Genomic DNA, 19061 nt, shown 5'->3' with positions numbered 1-19061 from the left:
TGAGTGTTTATCAATAAAATTAGAGTCATGTCATCTTCTTTTAAAAAAAGAGTTCAAGCATTTGCAGGAACAATACTAGTGATTTTTTGGGTATTGGAACTCATCTTTTGTGTTAGTATTTTGCTTTTTCTTTGCCTTCTTTACACCATTCTTTGATTCGATAATTTGGTTTTGGACATGATAACCTCAATGTTACTGGCCACTAAAAATTAGAGAGAGAGAGAGAGAGAGAGAGAGAGAGAGAGAGAGAGAGAGAGAGAGAGAGAGAGAGAGAGAGAGAGAGAGAGAGAGAGAGAGAATGGAAGGGAAGCATCTTTGATTCCAAATTCAAACATCTTCATCTTAGAACTCCCAAATGATAATGGCAAGGATGAGGTGGTTCTTGACGGAGAATTTTTGTTAACGTGTAGAAGTGTTCATCTTATACTTCTCGGTATAAGATGAAGATTTTCTCTTCACACTTGTGCGGAAATAAGTGAAAGGGGGTGGCTGATGCTCTTATAACAAACATAGATGTTGCTGGGTATGATGGTTCATTTCCTTTGACGACTCGTTTACTTTAAAAAAGACAAAAAGAAGTTAGTTGGCTGCGATGATTACATGATTCTTAAATTTGGACATTGCAAGAAGTTAGTTGGTGTAGACCGTACGAGTGGCAGGTCTTGCATACAAAGCTTATTGTCTGCACCTCGTCTCCTAAATAATTAATATAAATTATGCCATCCGATATAGCACAATCGAAATTGGGAATTAATGGGTACGTAATTCATAATATCAAAAAAAAAAAAGGGTAAGTAATTCATGGTAATAATATTTTTCTTCTTCTTCTTCCTTTTTTTTTTTTTTTGGATAAGGTGCAGCGGCAAAGAAAAATAAGAATCACCTAAGAACCAGTCTCGCCAGTCTATTTACCTTCTTTGTCTCCTGACTCCCATTTGTCACCTAAGAACCAGTCCATGCTATTGCTAGTACTACTGCTGCCAGAGTTAAACATTGCATCGGCCATATCTGCAACCGGGCATTCAACTTCTTTGCCACTTCGCGTGGAGGATGGACCCGCACCACCACCGACAACCATGCCACTGGTGCTTCTCACTGCTCCGGCTCTTAGGCTGAAGTGCTCCATTGAGAGCCATCTGCTTAGAGGAACTGAATTAGATTGAGGAGGTTGGGTGGTTATAATTTGGGCCATCTCATGGGTAATTTCAGTTGCTGTAAGGGGTAATGGTGGAATTGATGGTGCGGTGGACGACATGTGGCACGTGTGATCACCTCGATAAGTCACTTCAAACGTGTTGGGATCATGATCGAGCCTCTGGACTTGCCTCTTGGCTGGACATTGGTATAACTTTTGGTGGGTGCACCTATAGTAACTCCTGATAAAGATGGTCTAAGAAATAAGATAATGGCATCGATGGCACGCTAGTTAAAAATTACTCAAATACTCAAATTTCTACTCGGACCACAATATAATTAGAACACACAAATAAATTTTGTATCCCTTTTGTTGACACGTCACATATTAAATGATAGCTGTTTAACATCATGTATAGTCGGCAAAACATTACCAAATTTCGAATTTTGAGGGAGAAAGGGGGATAATGAGATCAATTAGGAAGATTTTGTACATGTCGCCATGTCTTTTAATTTTGGTTTGGAAGATTCTCTTAACAAAAAATAAATAAATTAGAGCCTCATATCTTCTAGTTCTATCAGTTTATAATTAATTAACCGGTGACAAGAGGGGAAAAAGAGAAGAAGACAAACATAGACACTAATTTAACATGCAAAAGTTTAAATAATATATAAATTAGGAGATTGTCCACGAAAACTGTTCACTTTAAGTACCCTAATTGTATTGTGGTTATTATGAGTAGCATGATCAGCATGTGCTTAATCAAGTCCAAAGTTGCTAATATGAGAAATGGATCGTTTGCCAATAAAAAAATTCTACTCATCATCTTTACACCACACATAATATTTTTAATTTTTAATTCTTTTCTCTTACCAAATGTGTGGTAGCCGATGGATGATGAGTAAAAGAACTTAATTAGATTAAAAAGAATAAATCTAAAAAAAATAAAAATAAGTGTGGTATATAATATGTAGGGATGAATCACAATGGTTATCACTCTACAGACCTTGTCAAGCCTTTTGCAGCACTTGCTACACATTCTCTTTCCAAACATGATTGGAACTAAGTTTAATGAAATCTTTTTTTAAATGCCTTACGCTATATTTGATCAATAATTAGCGTTTTCAGGAGCAGCAACAACAGCATTGCAGTTAGCAATATTGATGAAATGATCAATATCTAAAAGTGAGTAAAAGTTGGGAATATATAATGCTAGTCGAATTTGTAAGATGTTGTAGCGATTTCAATAAGAGGCCTAACTTTTATTTGAGTTTCTACTAGAATATATAGACACACATATATATATATATATATATATATATAATATAGGTTGATATGGTAATTAGTCTTAGAGAGAGGTCAGGTAAAAGCTAGCATATAATGAAGAAGAGTCTAGCAAGAAATTAGATCAGAAGTTAGAAGCTGGTAGCTAGCATTAATATGTACAATTGACAATGTGGCAATCTTGTTCAAGGCCTTAATTATTTTAACACTAATTAGGAAAAGACAGCTGCAATATTTAAAGCCGTATATATAACAATTGAATTCAAAGTGTCTATTATAATAACAGTACTATATATATATATGTATTCCTGAATACGATTAAACCAGATGCATGCCAGTCGTGAACTTACGTACGGTAGGCATTTTAGACATACCTTGGGAATCTTGAGCCGAGTATCTCTTTCTGCCCGTATTTTCTCCAAGTGTATCCATCCTCGGGTGGAATCTCAGTATTTCCAATTCGAGGTGCAGCCATCTTAACTGTCCGTCTCTCCCCATCATCCTTCCTGCTTATTTAAAAAATAAAAAATAAACATGATATTCTATTGCTTCAAGTGACAACAAATTAAAACAGCTTAACCACTTAGTTTTTTTTTTCCCAAGTGGGAAATCCTATAACCTCTTAGGCCGTTCCAAAAATGATTCAATATATATTAGCTAGCTCCAACGTCCATATATATATATAAGGATATTTGGCTGCTAGTCAGAATTTTATAATTACAAGTTCCACACTTTGGATGCACAGCTAGCAAATGTAGACGATCATCAAGTACTACCGGTACTCGATCTTCAACGAAAAAAAAACCTTGTAAATATTATACTTAAAAATTAATTCTAGACTTTTCCGAGATCCTCTGGGCAGTAATTTGCACGAATCTAAATTAGCTCGTGAATCCACTTACGTATGATTGCTTAATTAAAATAGGTTTGGAGGAATGTTTCTGAGTAAAACAGGCTAGGAGTCACTCACTCACAAAGGTCAAAAGATCAAGATTATAACAGTGATCGATGACCTAAGTTAATCTCATCATGTTGTGTCAAACAAAAAATAATCGGTCAAATACGTAGATTATCTAAGTGAGAATTTCTCACCTCCTTCGCTGTCTTTGCAACGATGAACCGATGCCAGAATCTGAAGCGTCGAGGGGCCGAAGCTGATCTCCTCCCATGCTCCAAGATCGCGCAGAGCCTTCGACCTCTCCTCCACCCAATCCAGCAACGAGGACGGCATTGGAACCCGACTCCTGCATATTGAAGGAGGGGCTCCTTTCAGCTTGAAGTTGCATTGGAAACATGTCCATTGTTTGGGTGTAACTAGACCTTAGCCATCCCTGCAAACTTGCTTCAATCTTAGGCTGCTGTGATTCCTGCGGTTCACGGAATAAGTACATGTGCCCGGGATCATGTGCAGTAGGGTCTTGAGTATATAGCCGTTCCTTCGCGGTTCCGAAAGCCTTTATGACCTCGTCGCAGGACTTGGAGAGCATGTTTGGGTCGTCGGCCAATTTTGGTAGGTTTGATTCAAGTTCTCTAGCTACCTTACACCCATGAAGGATTAGAGATACTATCTGGCCCTCCATGGTTTCTGAGGTTCTCTGCTTTGTTTGGCTGGTTTTAGATCTGAACATAGCTAGCCTTGGGAAATCTCATTAATTGGGTTGATTTACGTGGTTTTAATTGGTGGTCTTCGCCTTGATCTATGGCTGGTCCTAGCTTCCAACATCAAATGTTCGTTCTTTGAACACGGTAGAAAGGAAGCTTTAGAAAAGATGACTTGGTCATGGTCAGCACAGGTATTCAAACTTTTCCCCTCAAGTACTCCAGAGGAAGACCTCGCCCCCTATTGAATCCAAACTTTTTTGAAGCATTGGGAGAATTTTTTGTCGTTGAAGTGATGACCATAATTAATTAAATAACCCATATGACGACTTCTACGTTCCTCCACCCTACGTCGCGAGTTCATGACCATTTCGTCTCCTCTTGACGAAGGATACAACAAACATGCGTACCCACCATATATGGTCAAGATTCCATGGGTCCTACGGCACGTAAACCGTCTTGCACTTTGTAGCACTTGCATATGATCACTTTGGTAGAAATTAATGCATGCTAAATTTCCTCAAGTTAATTTGTCCCGTTGCTAGGATTTTCTACAGATAATTGATCATGTAAATTGTGAGTGAGCCATTTATTTGATAGATTTCTCTTTCATAAATGTACTCTTTTAATGTTTGGTAAAAACCTTCAAAAATCTTAATGATCAATGAATAAATTTTTAGCAAATCATGTTTTATCCTTAACTATTAATCAAATTAAAAAAATTCACAAGCTTTAATTTCATCTTTGTATTAAACGGAATGTCCTCAGAATTAGTCCAAAGATCAAAATTCCAACCTTCGCCTCGAAAGAGAGAACCGAATGATGTGATTTGCTCTAATCCAACTTATAGATTTCGAGTTGGGTTGTGCGTTCGTGGTGGGCTGCCGCAAATTCACTTTTATTATTGGGCTGCAACTCCAATTAATTATGGATAAGAAAAGGCCAGCCCAACTTAAAAAAAAAATTAAAAAAAAAGGCAGGAAAAGAAAATATATATCAATCATTCCCTAAATCTTCCTCTCTCAAAATCAAATCCCCAGTTTGCAATTCCAATTCCCCAACACCCAAAAATGTCCTCCGAAGAGGTAGGAATGGGTCCCTCCCACTCCCACTCCCACTCCCACCCCCACTCCAACCAGCTGTTCTTCCAAGACGAAGCTTTGCCCTTGCGCTTCAATTGCTCCGCCACCCAGCCCCGCGTCCCCGACCCAGGACCGCGGACTCGAGAGCTCACCGGCTTTATTGACGAGAAGCTCTTCTTTTCTCCTCCACAAGGGCCCCACTTCCGCCGCAGCGACTGGAACACCAATGACACCACTACCACGCCCAGCGCGGGTGAATCCGACGACGATGACGACGAAGACGAGGTCGAAGACGGTGACGGTGAAGTTGAAAGACTTGTTGTTGGTCTTGATGAAAGCGGCGCCAACAACACTGGCAATAAGATCGATAGACATATCAATGCCAATACCACTAATGGCTGTGGCAGTCTGCATGGTGGAACGGATAAATTGGGAAATGGGAAAGCCAAGCACCATCTGTCCACTTTTGGTAAGTATGTTTTGGTATATTATCGATCTTTTACTTTCCAAAATTGAAACTTTTTGTTTCTTCTTTTTTCAGATTGTAATTTGGGTTTCGTAGGAGGGCCGACTAGCCGTGGAGAGCAGTTGCTGAAGAATGGAAACGTGGGTCAGTCCGCGAATGACTCCACGAGCGAGAATCGTCAGCAGCAGGGAAGCCTCAGGCTTGGGGCTTACCACGATGCGGTAACGATTGCGGAACCTGATGGGGAGTTGTATTACTCTCAGTATTTGCAGGGCACGGAGGGGAATTCTGCTGTCGCTGCCTCCGCTTCTGGGCACAAGGACGCGGTAGTAGTTGTGGACAACAATTGCGGGTTTAGTGGGAGAAAGGATGTTTCCATTTCAAGCGAGTCGGGAGAATCTCTGAGGGCGATTCTCTCCGATCCCATAACGTAAGTTCGTTTGATTGACTGATCATGATCTGCCTTTTAGGAGTGCTCTATGTTATACTATATTGCTTATATTCTTGAAGTTTAGTTTTAGCTGAGATGGGATTAGTTGTTATGAATGTGGTACTCCGATGGTATTCATGATACTTCACTTAATGTATTATAATCTTAACAATAAGCTTTACAGAGGAGAGAGGTTTGGGGGTGGGGTATGAGGCTCATGCATAAAGATGTTGGCTTTCCTTATGACCTGACTGTTAAGCTAGATTGTTTTCATATCGAAAAATATTTTTGTAAATATTATTGTGTTCATCCCCAGCCTATAAGAAATTACTTTATGTCTGATTTTAAATGAGTGGAGCTTGTTTGATGGTAGCTGGTGTATCAGTCATCTCTTCAGGCATGTTCTATTGGGCACTTGAAACCAATCCCATGGATTAAATTACCGTATTTATCTGCTATAGAAGTTGTTTCGTGAGCTCTTCTATTAGAATATGTATGATTATCTCTTCAAGCATGTTTATAACGCTCCAAAACCAAAACAGACAAAACCCTGGCTAAAAACTAGCCTTTCCCCTTATTTACAGGTGCTTAAAGTCATTATCTCACTTTAACAAAATAAAACAAGCTTGTAAGTACTGTGCCAGAAGACTGCACAACTAATTCACAAGATCCCGATATCAATGCCACTTGATGAAGGAATGTAAAACGGAACTAGTTGATCAACAAACATAATTACAAAAAACTCCCATATTTGTACATCTCTAACAAACTCCAGCTGAATGCCTTCCACGTCACTAGCTGCAACATTCAACTGTAGCAGATCCTTCTCTAATTCTAAAATGGAAGAAATTAAAAGAGTAAGCTCCAACTCATTTAGTAAGTAGTACAGTTGATGGGGTGGGTGAAATGACAATTGTAATATTAGATAAATAATTCAACACAAAACACTCTGAGCAATGAACATTCTTCAGCCAATATAAATATAAACACAAGACATCATCCAGGACTGCATGCTAAGGGGAATTGTCAATGGTCAGAAAAACGTTAATATACCACGAGTGGGATCAAGTTGTTCCACAGGCATTTAAGGGTATCCACTGGCACAAAGGCATTGCTGATCGTGCAGGTACCAACATATCACATTTTTAAATTTCAAAGTTCCCCACAAGTAGTTCCAAAATAGCATAGAGAAGGTCAATGCAATTGGCAAGGTGTTATTTACTGATAAAAAAATAGCACCGAGAAGGTGTACACAAGAAACTATCAAAAGTCACCTCATGTACGAAAATTGAGATGTGTGCTCTGATCCAAACAGTTCATAATCAGGATATATGACTTTTATAGAATCTCATTAAAGAATACTTAGCTCGTTTGCTAAACCAAAAGCAAAACTTTTCTTGAAATTATCAAACCCACTCCCAATCTAAATAAAGAATGAGCACAAAGCATTAACATCTCGACTAAAATAGAGTTCCCATTAATTCTTTAAAACGCCACCACCCTTAACAAGAGAACCTTTATCCTTTACTAAGCCCTTAACAAGGTTTCCACTTATTTTGCCCCTTAAGAAAAATCTGGATGGCCTCTCAAATAAGTTGGAATTTTTTCCCTAAGAAATGAGATACTCAAATTTTGTGGCTTAGCAAAACAACATGCTGGACATTGCATAAGAAAGGGTTTAATTTCCTCGTACTCCACATGACAAGGTTTAAGACTAGCCATTGAAAAGGCAATTGACAATTATGATCTGTCTACTTTGAACAAGTAAACAATGGACTCAGTTTGTCCTCGAATCAGATTAAAGTTTTGGCGAGATCACTTTAAAGGGTACAACATGAGTTACTGCACTTATGCTATTTAAATCTGGAATCTTTTTGGAAACAATGGAAATGTCATTCTCAAAACCTTGTTTGGTAATCTATGTTTTGATTACCAAAACCTTCTATAAGGCCAAAATTCAGTATAATTAGCTATACGCAACATGCAAGATGGCATCAATCAAACCTCAAAACAAATAAAAAGGAAATTGAAAGAAAGGGAGAGAAAATTGCTGGAGATTATGGAAATTTGGTTTGGTGGTGGCAGCATTAGGCCTGTACCAGCAGAATTTTATTGGCTAGGGTTCCAGTGAAGAGAGAGAGAGAGAGAGAGAGAGAGAGAGAGAGAGAGAGAGAGAGAGAGAGAGAGAGAGAGAGAGATGGTGGCATTTTTTTTTTTTGGTAGGTGAACCCAAACAGGCTTTGTTCTCATACACAGGGTTGTGTAGATTAGGATTTAGTGGGGTGTGGGTGTGGTTGTGTGGGTTCACATGCCCCTTTTTTTCAATGTGTCTTCTGGCCGCTTTTGAATTGGCTTCTAAATGACTGTCATCATAGCTAATGCTTCCAATCAACTGTTTTTGTAATCAGGGGAGCCCTTATGGATGATGCAATGATATTGCCTTGCGGGCATTCCTTTGGTAGTGGTGGTATACAGCATGTTACTACAATGGTGAGTTCTTGGGAAATTCTTTGTTGGAATTGATCATTAATACAGCATTATTGGAAGTCACACATAACCACTGGTGATGTTTCCCCCGAAACAAACTTGTTGTTGAGTAAAATTCACCAGAATGGTTGTTTTGGCTTAGAAATTTGCCACTAATGAGTGTGACTGCACGTCATAAAGACATTTTATTTTTCTGTTGATAATCATTATTTTCTTGCATAATCATTGAGTTGAGAGATTTACACTTAATACAAATGTATTGAAAACACCTTACTTCCTCCTAATATACTATGTCAGTACTGAGACTTTGGGAGTTCAGGATACCCAAACCGAGACTGGCACTTTGGTAATATACACTTCTCAAGTCTCTGAACACAATAACAAGGAGGTGGTGATAGCAGGTGGTATAAATATTGAATTTAAGGGACGAGCCTATGCCTTTGAATTCAATCAACCCGCTGAAAGACCAGACGTTAGTTTCAGATTGGGTTCTGCTTAAAGCCAAGGAGATTCAAATGTGTGTAGGACTCCCATGCATTGATTTTTGAAGATCAGTTTTTGGCTCTACTTGCTGCGATCAAATCTGGACAGTCCAATTTGGCCATGAAATGCCACTTGGACAAGAAGAGGGCAAGGGAATTGAAGTGACTTACTTGTTTGGTGAATTACGAAGGAAGTGCAAGTCGTGGTGGGACGAAGGGTAGGGCAAAATCGGTGGTTTTATGAAGCTCAATATAGTCTTGTGGAGTGTAAGGGGGTCGAACAAGATAGAGAAGCGCACCAAAGTCAAAAATCAGCTTCGTGGCTGGAAAGCTGATGTGGCATGTTTACAAGAGATGAAAATGGAACTCATCTCCCTTACCATAATACGGAGTTTGTGGAATTGTTGTCATGTGGGGTGGTCGTATTTACTGTCTAAAGGGGCTTCGAGAGGTATTTTGGTAACGTGGGATAAAAGGGTGGTGAAAAAGACGGATGAGTGTGTGGGAAACTATATGGTGGCTATTTCTTTCAAGAATGTCGAAGATGGTTATCAATGGTCTTTCACCGGTGTTTATGGTCCTAATTCTAATACCGAGAGAAGAGGATTGTGGGATGAATTGGCCGGACTTTGTAGCCTATGTAGCTTCCCTTGGTGTATTGGGGGAGATTTTAATGTCACATGCTTCCCAAGCAAATGAGTAGGAGGTGCTAGCTCTAGTTCAGCAATGGTAGATTTTTCCGACTTTATCTATGAGCAAGACCTTCTAGACATCCCCCCAGTTGGTGGCAATTTCACATGGTCCAGCAATAGAGAATATTCAGCTTGGTCAAGACTTGATGGATTCCTCATTTCGCCCGAATGGGAAGCACATTTTCTGAAGCTAATCCTGAAATGGCTCCCAAGGTTGTGTTCGGATCACTTTCTGATTCTCATTGATTGTGGAGGCATTCAAGGAGGTAAAAGATATTTTAAGTTTGAAAATGTGTGGCTGAAATCAGTAGGTTTTGTTGAGAGAGTTAGACAATGGTGGTCATCCTATCTTATACAGGGCACCCTAGTTATGTGCTGACTTGCAAGCTAAAAGCTCTCAAGGAGGACTTGAAACAGTGGAATGAACAGATTTTTGTAAATGTGGAATACCAGAAAAAGTTCCTCTTTGACGAATTACAAATTTTGGAGGACATGCAGGAGAGGGGTCTCACAGAAGAAGAGAAGACTCACAAACATCAGGTGACATTGGATATTGAAAGGATGGCTTTAATGGAAGACTTCATGGCGACAAAAATCAAGAACTTTATGGCTAAAAGAAGGGCATAAATGCATCAAGTGCTCTTATCACATGGCTAATTTGCATAGAAGGTACAATGTCACTAAGTCATTATTAGTAGATGGGAGGATTCCATTGAATCTGTTTGAGATGGTGGATCATATTACCAACTTCTATGAAGAACTACTTTCGGAACAATTCTCTTGGAGACCATGTTTGGATGGTCTTATTTTTCTGTCAATCAATTACCATGAAGCAAGTGAGCTAGAGAGACCATTTGAGGAGGCGAAGGTTTGCAAGGTAGTGCGAAGTATGGCAGGTAATAAAGCTCTAGGTCCGGATCGGTTCACTATGGCTTTCTTTAAGGTATGTTGGGAAGTAGTTAAAGAAGACACCATGAGCTTCTTCCTTGAGTTTCATGAACGAGGTACTTTTGAAAAAAGCCTTAATGCTACCTTCATTGCTTTTATTCCAAAGAAGCCGTGAGTGGTGAAGATTAAGGATTTTTGCCCTATTATCTTGGTGAGTGGAATGTACAAAATTCTTTTGAAGGTTTTGGCTAATAGATAGAGTACAGTATTGGAGAAGATCATTTCTAAGCCTCGTAATGCCTTCATACGAGGTTGGCAAATCCTTGATTCTGTCCTCATTTCCAATGAATGCTTGGAGAGTCACATCAAGTCTGGTGTTCCAGGGTTATTATGCAAACTTGACATGGAGAAGGCATATGATCAAGTAAACTAGAACTTTTTGTTACAAATGCTTGAGAGGTGCAGACTTGGAAGGAGATTTTAATAGACTTTAATGGCATGAATGTACTTGATTTCGTTGTATCTTTAGACACTCATGCGTAGTTGTTGTTCTTGTAGATGTCTCACGTACTTGGTTTTGCCTATTTTAATAAAATTCTTATTTACTGATAAAAAATAAAGTGCGCAAGATTGGCTCATTTTAGTATCCAATATAGGTAGGGTTGGGCTTCGACTCTGACGGAGTCAGAATTGTGAACTCTGACCTCCGACTTTGATCAGAGGTCATTTTGAATTCTGACTCCGAATAGGAGCGGATTTTGAATCTGATCGGAGTTGCCAGAGTCAAAGCCACAGAGACATAACACAAACATAACATAATGTTAGGAAAACACACAAAAAGCAAACAACTTGTCCCGTCTGGTCCCCAAGAAATTGCAAGAGCAAATAGAAACCAATTAGGAAATCATAAGAAGTTTCTTAGGAACCAAACGGAATTCAAATGAGAGAGAGAGAGAGAGAGAGAGAGAGAGAGAGAGAGAGAGAGAGAGAGAGAGAGAGAGAGGAACCCATGACTAGTGTCATCACCTGAGACTTGAGTGCGGATCTCCTGGATTTCGAACCCATGGTGTGTGATTGGGGCTAGGACTTTCTCGAGAAAGCAAGAGGGAGAATGGAAGGCATGAACCAAGACAAGCCAGGCCACAAAAACCAGACAGGAAATCCAAAAACTTGGAGAAATTCAGCAGTAAATGGACTGGAAACAACCAAACAGGGGAGAAGCATCATTTTGATTGATTAGGAGCAGTGGGTTTCATGGGCTCTAGAGGGAGAAGAATATAGTGGTTTTATACTGGAGGGAAACCCAAGACGGAAATGAACATGACATAGGAGTGAAGCCATTTGAAACGCTCTAGTTTCAGGAATCAATCATCCTGGCAAAGGAGACACCAAGTGCCATGTGAGGCAGAGAATGAAAGACATGATATGGAAGGATAGTTAGGGTTTGAACAAAAGATTTTCTCGGGAAGATGTATAGGGACTGACGGGACTTTACCAACTGGCAACTTGAGCTTTTGAACAAAAGATTTCGAAAAGTAAAATATAAGTGAGTGGAGAATATAAAATCTCTTATTTGCCCCTCCTTGCAGAGCTAGTCTCATTCCTATTTTGCCTACCCCTAAATACAGGCACTTCATTTACCAAATTTGTGGCATCTTGATCATTTTGAGCCATGTTTTCTGGGTACATTTTCTCAGTGTTACAATATCAAGTAATAAATTGCATCATCATTAATTATCAAAAAAAATAAATTGCTTCATGCTTAAACATCTGTGTTTGCTTTCTGTTTCATATTTAAAGTTTGTGGTTAATTAATCTTGGGCATCTAGTTTCCTGATTTGGAACATTTTTTGTCAGCTTAGTACTAGCCATCTCTTCTAATTATGGTTTTCAAATAGTATTTTGATTAGACCTTATGATCCATCTTCAGAAAGCTTGCTACATTTGCTCTCTGTCAATTTCAGAAGACTTAATAGCTCCAAATCTCTGTAAGTCTAAAACCTGTCTTAGAAGATTATCATAATGTAACTCTTACAGTTATTAGTGATCTGTGGCTATTTTTTCTTTTGCCTTAAATTGAATCAATGTTACAAATCCTCAAACACCCATATTATGTCTGACTTAATTGCAAGGGAAATACCTGTTTCATGCTCCCAAGGTTGCCTGCCGGACACCTTTTATTGGACCAACAACTATCTGTCGTGGTACGACATGAAAAGTTTCTTGTCAGTCACTTTAGATGTCTGGATATGCTGGTAGAAGCTCCAGAGGAGGTACTTGATGTTCCTGGAGGAATTTATAATACAATATAATATATGAAGATGATATGTGATGAATTAGAAAGGAAGGAAAAGAGGAGCCCAAGCTCTAGAGGCGAGCATTGAAGTCTCTTTTTTCTCGAGGAGCCATAATTATTATCATTTTATGAACAGTAGGTCGCTATTTCCTAGTGATTACGATGCGCTTACAGTTTCATAGGGTTACAAGATTCGGGATTTGGATCAGTAACAGTGACAGCTCAAACCAAGGATATAAAAAGAAGTATATTTAAGTCGGGTTTAGAGTGTTGGTATCTTTCTTCTTCTGATCATTTTATTCTTTTGTTTCTGTTGGCTTTACATGTTCAGCTCTGCGAGCTGCTGTGCAGGCATTCCGTCGGGAAGAAGAATTACAGTTTTATCGCTCATCCAAGAGAAGAAGAGAGAGGTCTGACCAGGTTAGTATTTTTATGCCTCAAACTTTGTAACATCCTAAATTTTGTAAAGACATTAGAGATAGTGCGCCTGTGATTATGTGTGTGTGTGTGTGAGAGAGAGAGAGAGAGAGAGACTATTGCCTGATAACTCGCAATTTGACATTTCCTTTCAAGTTTCTATTTTATTTCATGTAGGACAAGGTTGGTTATGGTGATTCAATTCTCATGGATTCTCCTAGGGGTAGGGGTGTTCAGTTTCCATTTGCAGTGACAGACAGGGTCATCATAAAGGTTATTTCTTATGAAAATAAAAGGTTGAAGCTTTTTTTTATCTGTAATTCTTGTTCAGTATGTTATTGAAACTAATAATTGGAGGGAAAATGGATCAGGGGAACAAGAGGACACCGCAGCGGTTTGTTGGACGTGAAGCTATTGTAACTACTCAATGTTTGAATGGATGGTTAGACCTTTTTCTACTTCTGTTTCCCTTCCCTTTGTTGCATACTTGTTTTGGGTGAGATCCTTTGTTGCATATTCTAGGGCTTAAAGTATGAATTTTTCTGGCTGGTTTGGTTATATAAAACCAAACTATCTCATCTCATTTCATCATTACAATTTTTCTAAATTCTCATACAAAATATAATAAACAATTCAACTTTTTCAAATCTAAAAACAAAACAAATATTAAAAATTTATATTATAATAATATTTTATTCAACTTTTAACAAAACATCTCATCTTATCTCATCTGAACTGTGTAACCAAACATTTCAATGCTAAGGATTTTTCAGAGGGTACAGCTCTATACGGAGCTGAACTACAAGAAAGAATTATATTTCAACTCCTAGTAGCTGGCTTTGATACATTGCCAAGTTGCGAGTCATCAGTATGTACTTGATTGGTCACATTAGATGATAGCTACTTTAATGTGACATTCTTGGTTATTACAGCAGTTCTAGTTAGAACTTGTGACCATTGTGCTGGCATTTGTTTTGATGTTGAAGATAATTTGGTTCAGATAAATGCTCTTCCTGATATGATATCTTTCATTACACTTGATATCCTTCTTTTTTACCTGTTAATGAAGTTAATACTCATCATCGAACGTTGAGTAGCTTAGTGACAAAGAAGAATCGTTTAAAGTCTGTTGATGGATACATTCCAAATTAAATAGTGACAAAAGCAGGACAAAGTAATTACTAGAATACTGCTTGTGTTGAATTCTGTCCTGAGTTTTTTATTTTTAACTAGAGCTTGCTTTTATTGCTGACGCATTACTCATCCATAGGTATGTTGTGAAGACATTGGACAACGCAGAGAGCGTAAAATTGCAGTATCGTTCTCTAGCCAAGGTTTCAGATGACCCATCCTCGAAGTCAATGTCAAGCAAGATGCCACCAAACTGGCTCTAGAGTTGCAGCATACCAAATGGCCAAAACTTGGGGAGTGGGAAACATAGATACTAATATGCTTTTTTTGGATTATTTTATATGATTCTATCGTGGAATAGGGCTTTTGTTTGCACTTTTGTGTTGTATTCCTTAAGAGCGACTCATGATATTCAGGGTATGGGAAATCCTGAAGAGAGTTGGAGGTGGGAACACAATATATTTTAGTCATCTTGGCTTTTTAGTTTTGTGATCAGCTGTCGTTGTATTTAATATTTAAGTAAGGCCCGTGTATAGGAGGAAAATGAAGTTTATGCAATCAATTTTTGGTTTTATGATATTCAGGGACCAGTGATGTTTCAGTTCATTGGTCTGCAAACTGTGTCTGATCTCAATAATATATATATATATATATATATATGTATATATATTTATCTCTTTTCATTCAGCTAATGCTGGTTTTTTACCCGGGTTGTGAGTTACTATTCGATCCAAAGACCTGACCTTTTTCAGATCAATCCTCTCAGATGTTTATACATCAAAACAATCCATTCCATCTCAATTTTTGTAACGAATAAAAAATTAAACTGCATTTACGGAAAAAACCGCACATAATTTCAATTTCTCGAAGAGTAATGATTTCTGCAATTTATAAATATACAAATCTTAGTAAAGGATTAGGAAAATGTAAAAATAAAAATAAAATCTAGTGGTTTTATTTTGGGTTCCCAGAAGGCCAGTTAGAAGCTTGCATACCAGTTAGCATTATAACATAATTTGATATGTAAAATTTAAATTTTAAAATTTATTTTTTAAATTAAATTATGCTACATAGATAATATGTAATAAATATTTTCAAATATAATTATTTTATGCCATGTGGATGATGTGTAGCGTAAAATTTTTTTAATATAATTATTCGTTATCAAATTCTGATAAAAATATATTTAAAATATTTTTTAATTCAAAATTATTTTTAATGCATCCATTATTTAAAACAAAACACTAATTTCTAAAAGAGTCCGGATACTCCCCCACCTAATAAGGTTTCCGCTGTAGAGAAACTAACGGGAGTTGATAAGTTCGGTAGCAATAAATAAATGATAAATTTACCAAGTAGTTATATGTTGCCTTTTTCCCGTATTTTATTTAATGCTTTTGATGTAGCAATAAATATATTTACAATCTCAACTCTCTTTTTCCCATCTCTCAAGCTGTCACAGTCCAATACAAGGCCCAAGAACTTAGACTTAAAAAAGAAATCATAGTCACACTTGTAAATATATAAACATCGAATAATTAATTTTGAATGAATATAAAATTTATATTAAAAAAATTAATTTTTTAATAATAAATTTCACTTTTTTATATAAAATGATTATATAATATTTGTGTACTCCACAATTATATATAACATTAATTACTATATAATGAGCATTTTTCCTACTTAGATAATTGATTAAAAATAGATTATATTTATAATTTTAAAATGTACAAGCGTTACTTAATTTTTTTAAAAATAAAAAATAAATACGATACTTATATAAAAAGTTATATATTACTTATTAATAAATTTGACTCTTTTTAAGACGATTATATGCATTTATACACTCCATCGTTAATCTTTTAGGTTTCGGGAGAGATTTGGATTTAGACGTGGGAGTTTCGGGCTGCGATGGATTTAGCCATTGCCTCTTGACACCACATCCTAATTATTTAAGTAGTCATTCGAGGGAGGTAGGTAAACTTAAGTGGTGGTTATGCAAACTCGATGCGTGGGTACTGGGCAGCCGTAAGGCCTCGTATATAATTTTGAGCCCGGAAGAATGAATTATGTACGGGCCCTACTTCAATATTGATCCCAGGAAATCCAACCCAAATAATGCGTTTTCTCATTTACAAGATAAGTCAAGCGCATTTTATTAAAAAAAAAATTAATTTTTAAAAATAAAATATACAAGACTTACAAATTCTAAAATTGTATCTTATATATATATATATATATATTATATATATTTTAAGAATATCTATTTCAGTACAACAAAATGATTTCTTGGGCATGAAATAATCAGATAATTGCTGTTTTCGGGCGATTGGCAAAAAGGGTGGGAAAATGGGACCAAAGAGCGTGAAAGAAATAGGAGAGCAGGAATTAGGGCGATGATTGAAAAGTCAAAGTAAGGAGGAGGAAAATTAAATGAATCACGAGCTCAGCAAACAAACCTACCAACCAAGCAACTCGGCCGAAAGACTGGAAGACACAAATAAATTGATAATCATCATGAGGGTGTTGTGTTAGATAAGCTAATACATGCGCACATCTACCCCCGTCCCAGTATAGGTAAGAGAGCTTTAAATATCAACTTCACCCTCCTTCCTTGATGAACCTAATTCTACCACTCAAAATTCTCTCTACTTTCTCGCTCTATTTTTCTCAAGACTCTCTTCGATCGATCCCTTCTCCTGACTGCGATTATAAGTAAGAGCTATATATTTCTCACCTCTTTCCTATCACTTCTGCCTAATTTTTTAAATTCATTTAATTTGAAAAACCGCATATATACACACACTTACACTTGCCAAAACTGATGAGTTTTTGTGTCTGTTTATTAGTAACAAGTGATCAGAACAAATTGTTCTGAATGCTAACCAAACTTAACAGTAACAAAAGAAAGCAGCCAGCGCAAGCACTGTCTTTCTTCTATTTCTCTACCTAGATTTTGTTCCTTATGTGTGCTGTACACTGTACAGTGGCTAATGAAGTGGTCATAGTTGATGAAATTCCATTTCCCAAGGAGATTGTCGCCACAAAGCCCCTGTCGCTCTTTGGTCATGGTACACAACTTTGTCATGCTTGATTTATATCTCTTTGCTACCAATTATAAGATTGTTAGGTTTAGTTTTAGTATGTTATTTTATATTTTGTGGATTATGACCTATATATATATATATTTTGGATGCGACAGGAATTACGGATATTGAAATACACTTTTTACAAATTAAGTTCACAGCAATTGGAGTTTATTTGGAACCCAAAATTGTGAACCATCTACAGCAATGGAAGGGGAAACCTGGAAATGCCCTCGCTGAGGATGATGGCTTCTTTGATGCGCTTATATCTGGTACAGTAATTTCTGTTAATTCAAGTCTATGGTTTGCCGTTGCAACCAATCTAAGACATAATATTATTCGAGATAGCAAGTCACTTGTCTAATTAAGAGGCTAATTTTAAACTTCCCAATGCTAATATGATAATTAAACCATATATATATATATGTATATGCAGCTCCGGTAGAGAAATTTCTACGAATCGTGGTGATTAAGGAGATCAAGGGGTCCCAATATGGGGTACAGCTAGAGAGCGCAGTGAGGGATCGATTGGCTGCCGATGATAAGTATGAAGAGGAGGAGGAGGCAGCCTTGGAGACACTCGTTGAGTTTTTCCAGTCTAAATATCTCAAGAAAAATTCCACCATCACATTTCATTTTTCAGCAACTTCTGGCACTGCCGAGGTATGCTATAATTAGTTAGTAATCCGATAATTAATTACGTACATATGCTAATTAAATATTATTAAATGCTGATACGTACCAACCCGTACGTGCATATTCGTGTCTATGGTTTTAGGTTGCTTGTTCGACTGAAGGGAAGGAGTCGTCGAAAATAAAGGTGGAGAACGCAAACGTGGTTGAGATGATCCAGAAATGGTACTTGGGAGGGACTAGAGGGGTGTCTCAGACAACCATATCCTCCTTAGCTAATACCCTCTCTGCCGAGTTATCTATCTAAATGATCAAATGAACATTTATCATTTTGTTCACTGCCTCTAGCTAATTAATTACGTCTATGCATGGGTTGATTTTGGTGCTGCTAGCTCTAGCTGGCTAGCTTCATGTTAATTATATATGCTCCATCGATCGCTCGCTGGCTCGCTGGCCTGATCATTTGGAACTTTTGTCCCTCTACTACAAAAGCCTGTTTGGTTTGCTTCTATATGAATAAGATGCTCTTTTTTTTTTAATGACGAGTCTTAATTTGCTGCCCGAGTGATGCTTTGCTTCTTCTCCCTCTGCAACAATTATATTTTCTTTCACAACAGAATGGTGGAATGAATTCATAATAGGAATACAAATCAATGAAGTACTTTAAAAAATAAGGAATATAAATAGGTTTGTATAAAGTAGGACGTAAGACTTATTTTTTTCTAATAAATATTTTTTTGGTAAATTTAACACATTCTTTATCTTTGCCACTTGGCCAGGGTAATTATTTATTTTGTAGCCAAAAAACTATATAAAAAGTTAGCCGACAGCCATATCATGTGACCATCCCAAGTTTCCAACCCGCAGTTTCCTCCTCGGCTCCTCCTTTAGTTTGGTACAAGACTTGGTTCTGAAAAATGCAGGGGAGGTTTGAAAGTAAGGTGAGGCCG

The 19061-nt window shown here is 37.4% G+C and overlaps 3 protein-coding genes across 8 annotated transcripts; 2 read left to right on the top strand and 1 right to left on the bottom strand.

Annotated features, from left to right (window-relative positions):
• Positions 1–468: 468 nt before the first annotated feature.
• Positions 469–4233, bottom strand: LOC122295578 (WRKY transcription factor 55-like). Its single transcript, XM_043104657.1, has 3 exons — positions 3512–4233; positions 2794–2925; positions 469–1376 (listed from the first exon to the last, which is right to left on the bottom strand). The coding sequence occupies exons 1-3, from the start codon at positions 4045–4047 to the stop codon at positions 905–907; spliced, it is 1140 nt and encodes a 379-aa protein (XP_042960591.1). The 5' UTR covers positions 4048–4233; the 3' UTR covers positions 469–904.
• Positions 4234–5031: 798 nt separating this feature from the next.
• On the top strand, positions 5032–14968 carry LOC122301564 (U-box domain-containing protein 62-like). Of its 6 annotated transcripts, none has more exons than XM_043112971.1 (8): positions 5033–5569; positions 5663–5996; positions 8405–8486; positions 12476–12533; positions 13173–13261; positions 13436–13531; positions 13630–13700; positions 14529–14968. In XM_043112971.1, the coding sequence occupies exons 1-8, from the start codon at positions 5089–5091 to the stop codon at positions 14650–14652; spliced, it is 1335 nt and encodes a 444-aa protein (XP_042968905.1). In that variant the 5' UTR covers positions 5033–5088; the 3' UTR covers positions 14653–14968. The 6 variants fall into 6 exon arrangements, 4 of the variants coding, with proteins under 4 accessions (XP_042968905.1, XP_042968904.1, XP_042968906.1 ...); XM_043112970.1 differs by having other exon boundaries at positions 5642–5996; XM_043112972.1 differs by having other exon boundaries at positions 5642–5996; positions 13436–13554.
• A 1977-nt stretch (positions 14969–16945) lies between these two features.
• On the top strand, positions 16946–18650 carry LOC122301563 (chalcone isomerase-like protein 2). The gene is made up of 5 exons (XM_043112969.1): positions 16946–17107; positions 17380–17463; positions 17595–17750; positions 17915–18141; positions 18257–18650. Coding segments are annotated over exons 1-5 (630 nt in total). The 5' UTR covers positions 16946–17106; the 3' UTR covers positions 18419–18650.
• The last annotated feature ends 411 nt before the right edge of the window (positions 18651–19061 follow it).

This window comes from Carya illinoinensis, chromosome 2 (assembly GCF_018687715.1).
Source record: "Carya illinoinensis cultivar Pawnee chromosome 2, C.illinoinensisPawnee_v1, whole genome shotgun sequence".
Classification (NCBI taxonomy): Eukaryota; Viridiplantae; Streptophyta; class Magnoliopsida; order Fagales; family Juglandaceae; genus Carya; species Carya illinoinensis.
The sequence above is the reverse complement of the archived record's forward strand: the minus strand, read 5'-3'. Positions and strand labels throughout refer to the sequence as shown.

What these genes read in the sequence shown, in the direction of transcription:
- LOC122295578 (XM_043104657.1), bottom strand. Translation starts at nt 4,047, where the DNA reads ATGTTCAGATCTAAAACCAGCCAAACAAAGCAGAGAACCTCAGAAACC. An exon ending in TTGCAAAGACAGCGAAGGAG is followed by an intron (nt 2,926 to 3,511) that starts GTGAGAAATTCT and finishes TTAAATAAGCAG; the next exon opens with GAAGGATGATGGGGAGAGAC. An exon ending in CTCGGCTCAAGATTCCCAAG is followed by an intron (nt 1,377 to 2,793) that starts GTATGTCTAAAA and finishes CATCTTTATCAG; the next exon opens with GAGTTACTATAGGTGCACCC.
- LOC122301564 (XM_043112970.1), top strand. Translation starts at nt 5,089, where the DNA reads ATGTCCTCCGAAGAGGTAGGAATGGGTCCCTCCCACTCCCACTCCCAC. An exon ending in ATTCTCTCCGATCCCATAAC is followed by an intron (nt 5,997 to 8,404) that starts GTAAGTTCGTTT and finishes TTTTGTAATCAG; the next exon opens with GGGAGCCCTTATGGATGATG. An exon ending in TACAGCATGTTACTACAATG is followed by an intron (nt 8,487 to 12,475) that starts GTGAGTTCTTGG and finishes ATCCATCTTCAG; the next exon opens with AAAGCTTGCTACATTTGCTC.
- LOC122301563 (XM_043112969.1), top strand. An exon ending in CCTGTCGCTCTTTGGTCATG is followed by an intron (nt 17,464 to 17,594) that starts GTACACAACTTT and finishes TGGATGCGACAG; the next exon opens with GAATTACGGATATTGAAATA. An exon ending in CAACTTCTGGCACTGCCGAG is followed by an intron (nt 18,142 to 18,256) that starts GTATGCTATAAT and finishes CTATGGTTTTAG; the next exon opens with GTTGCTTGTTCGACTGAAGG.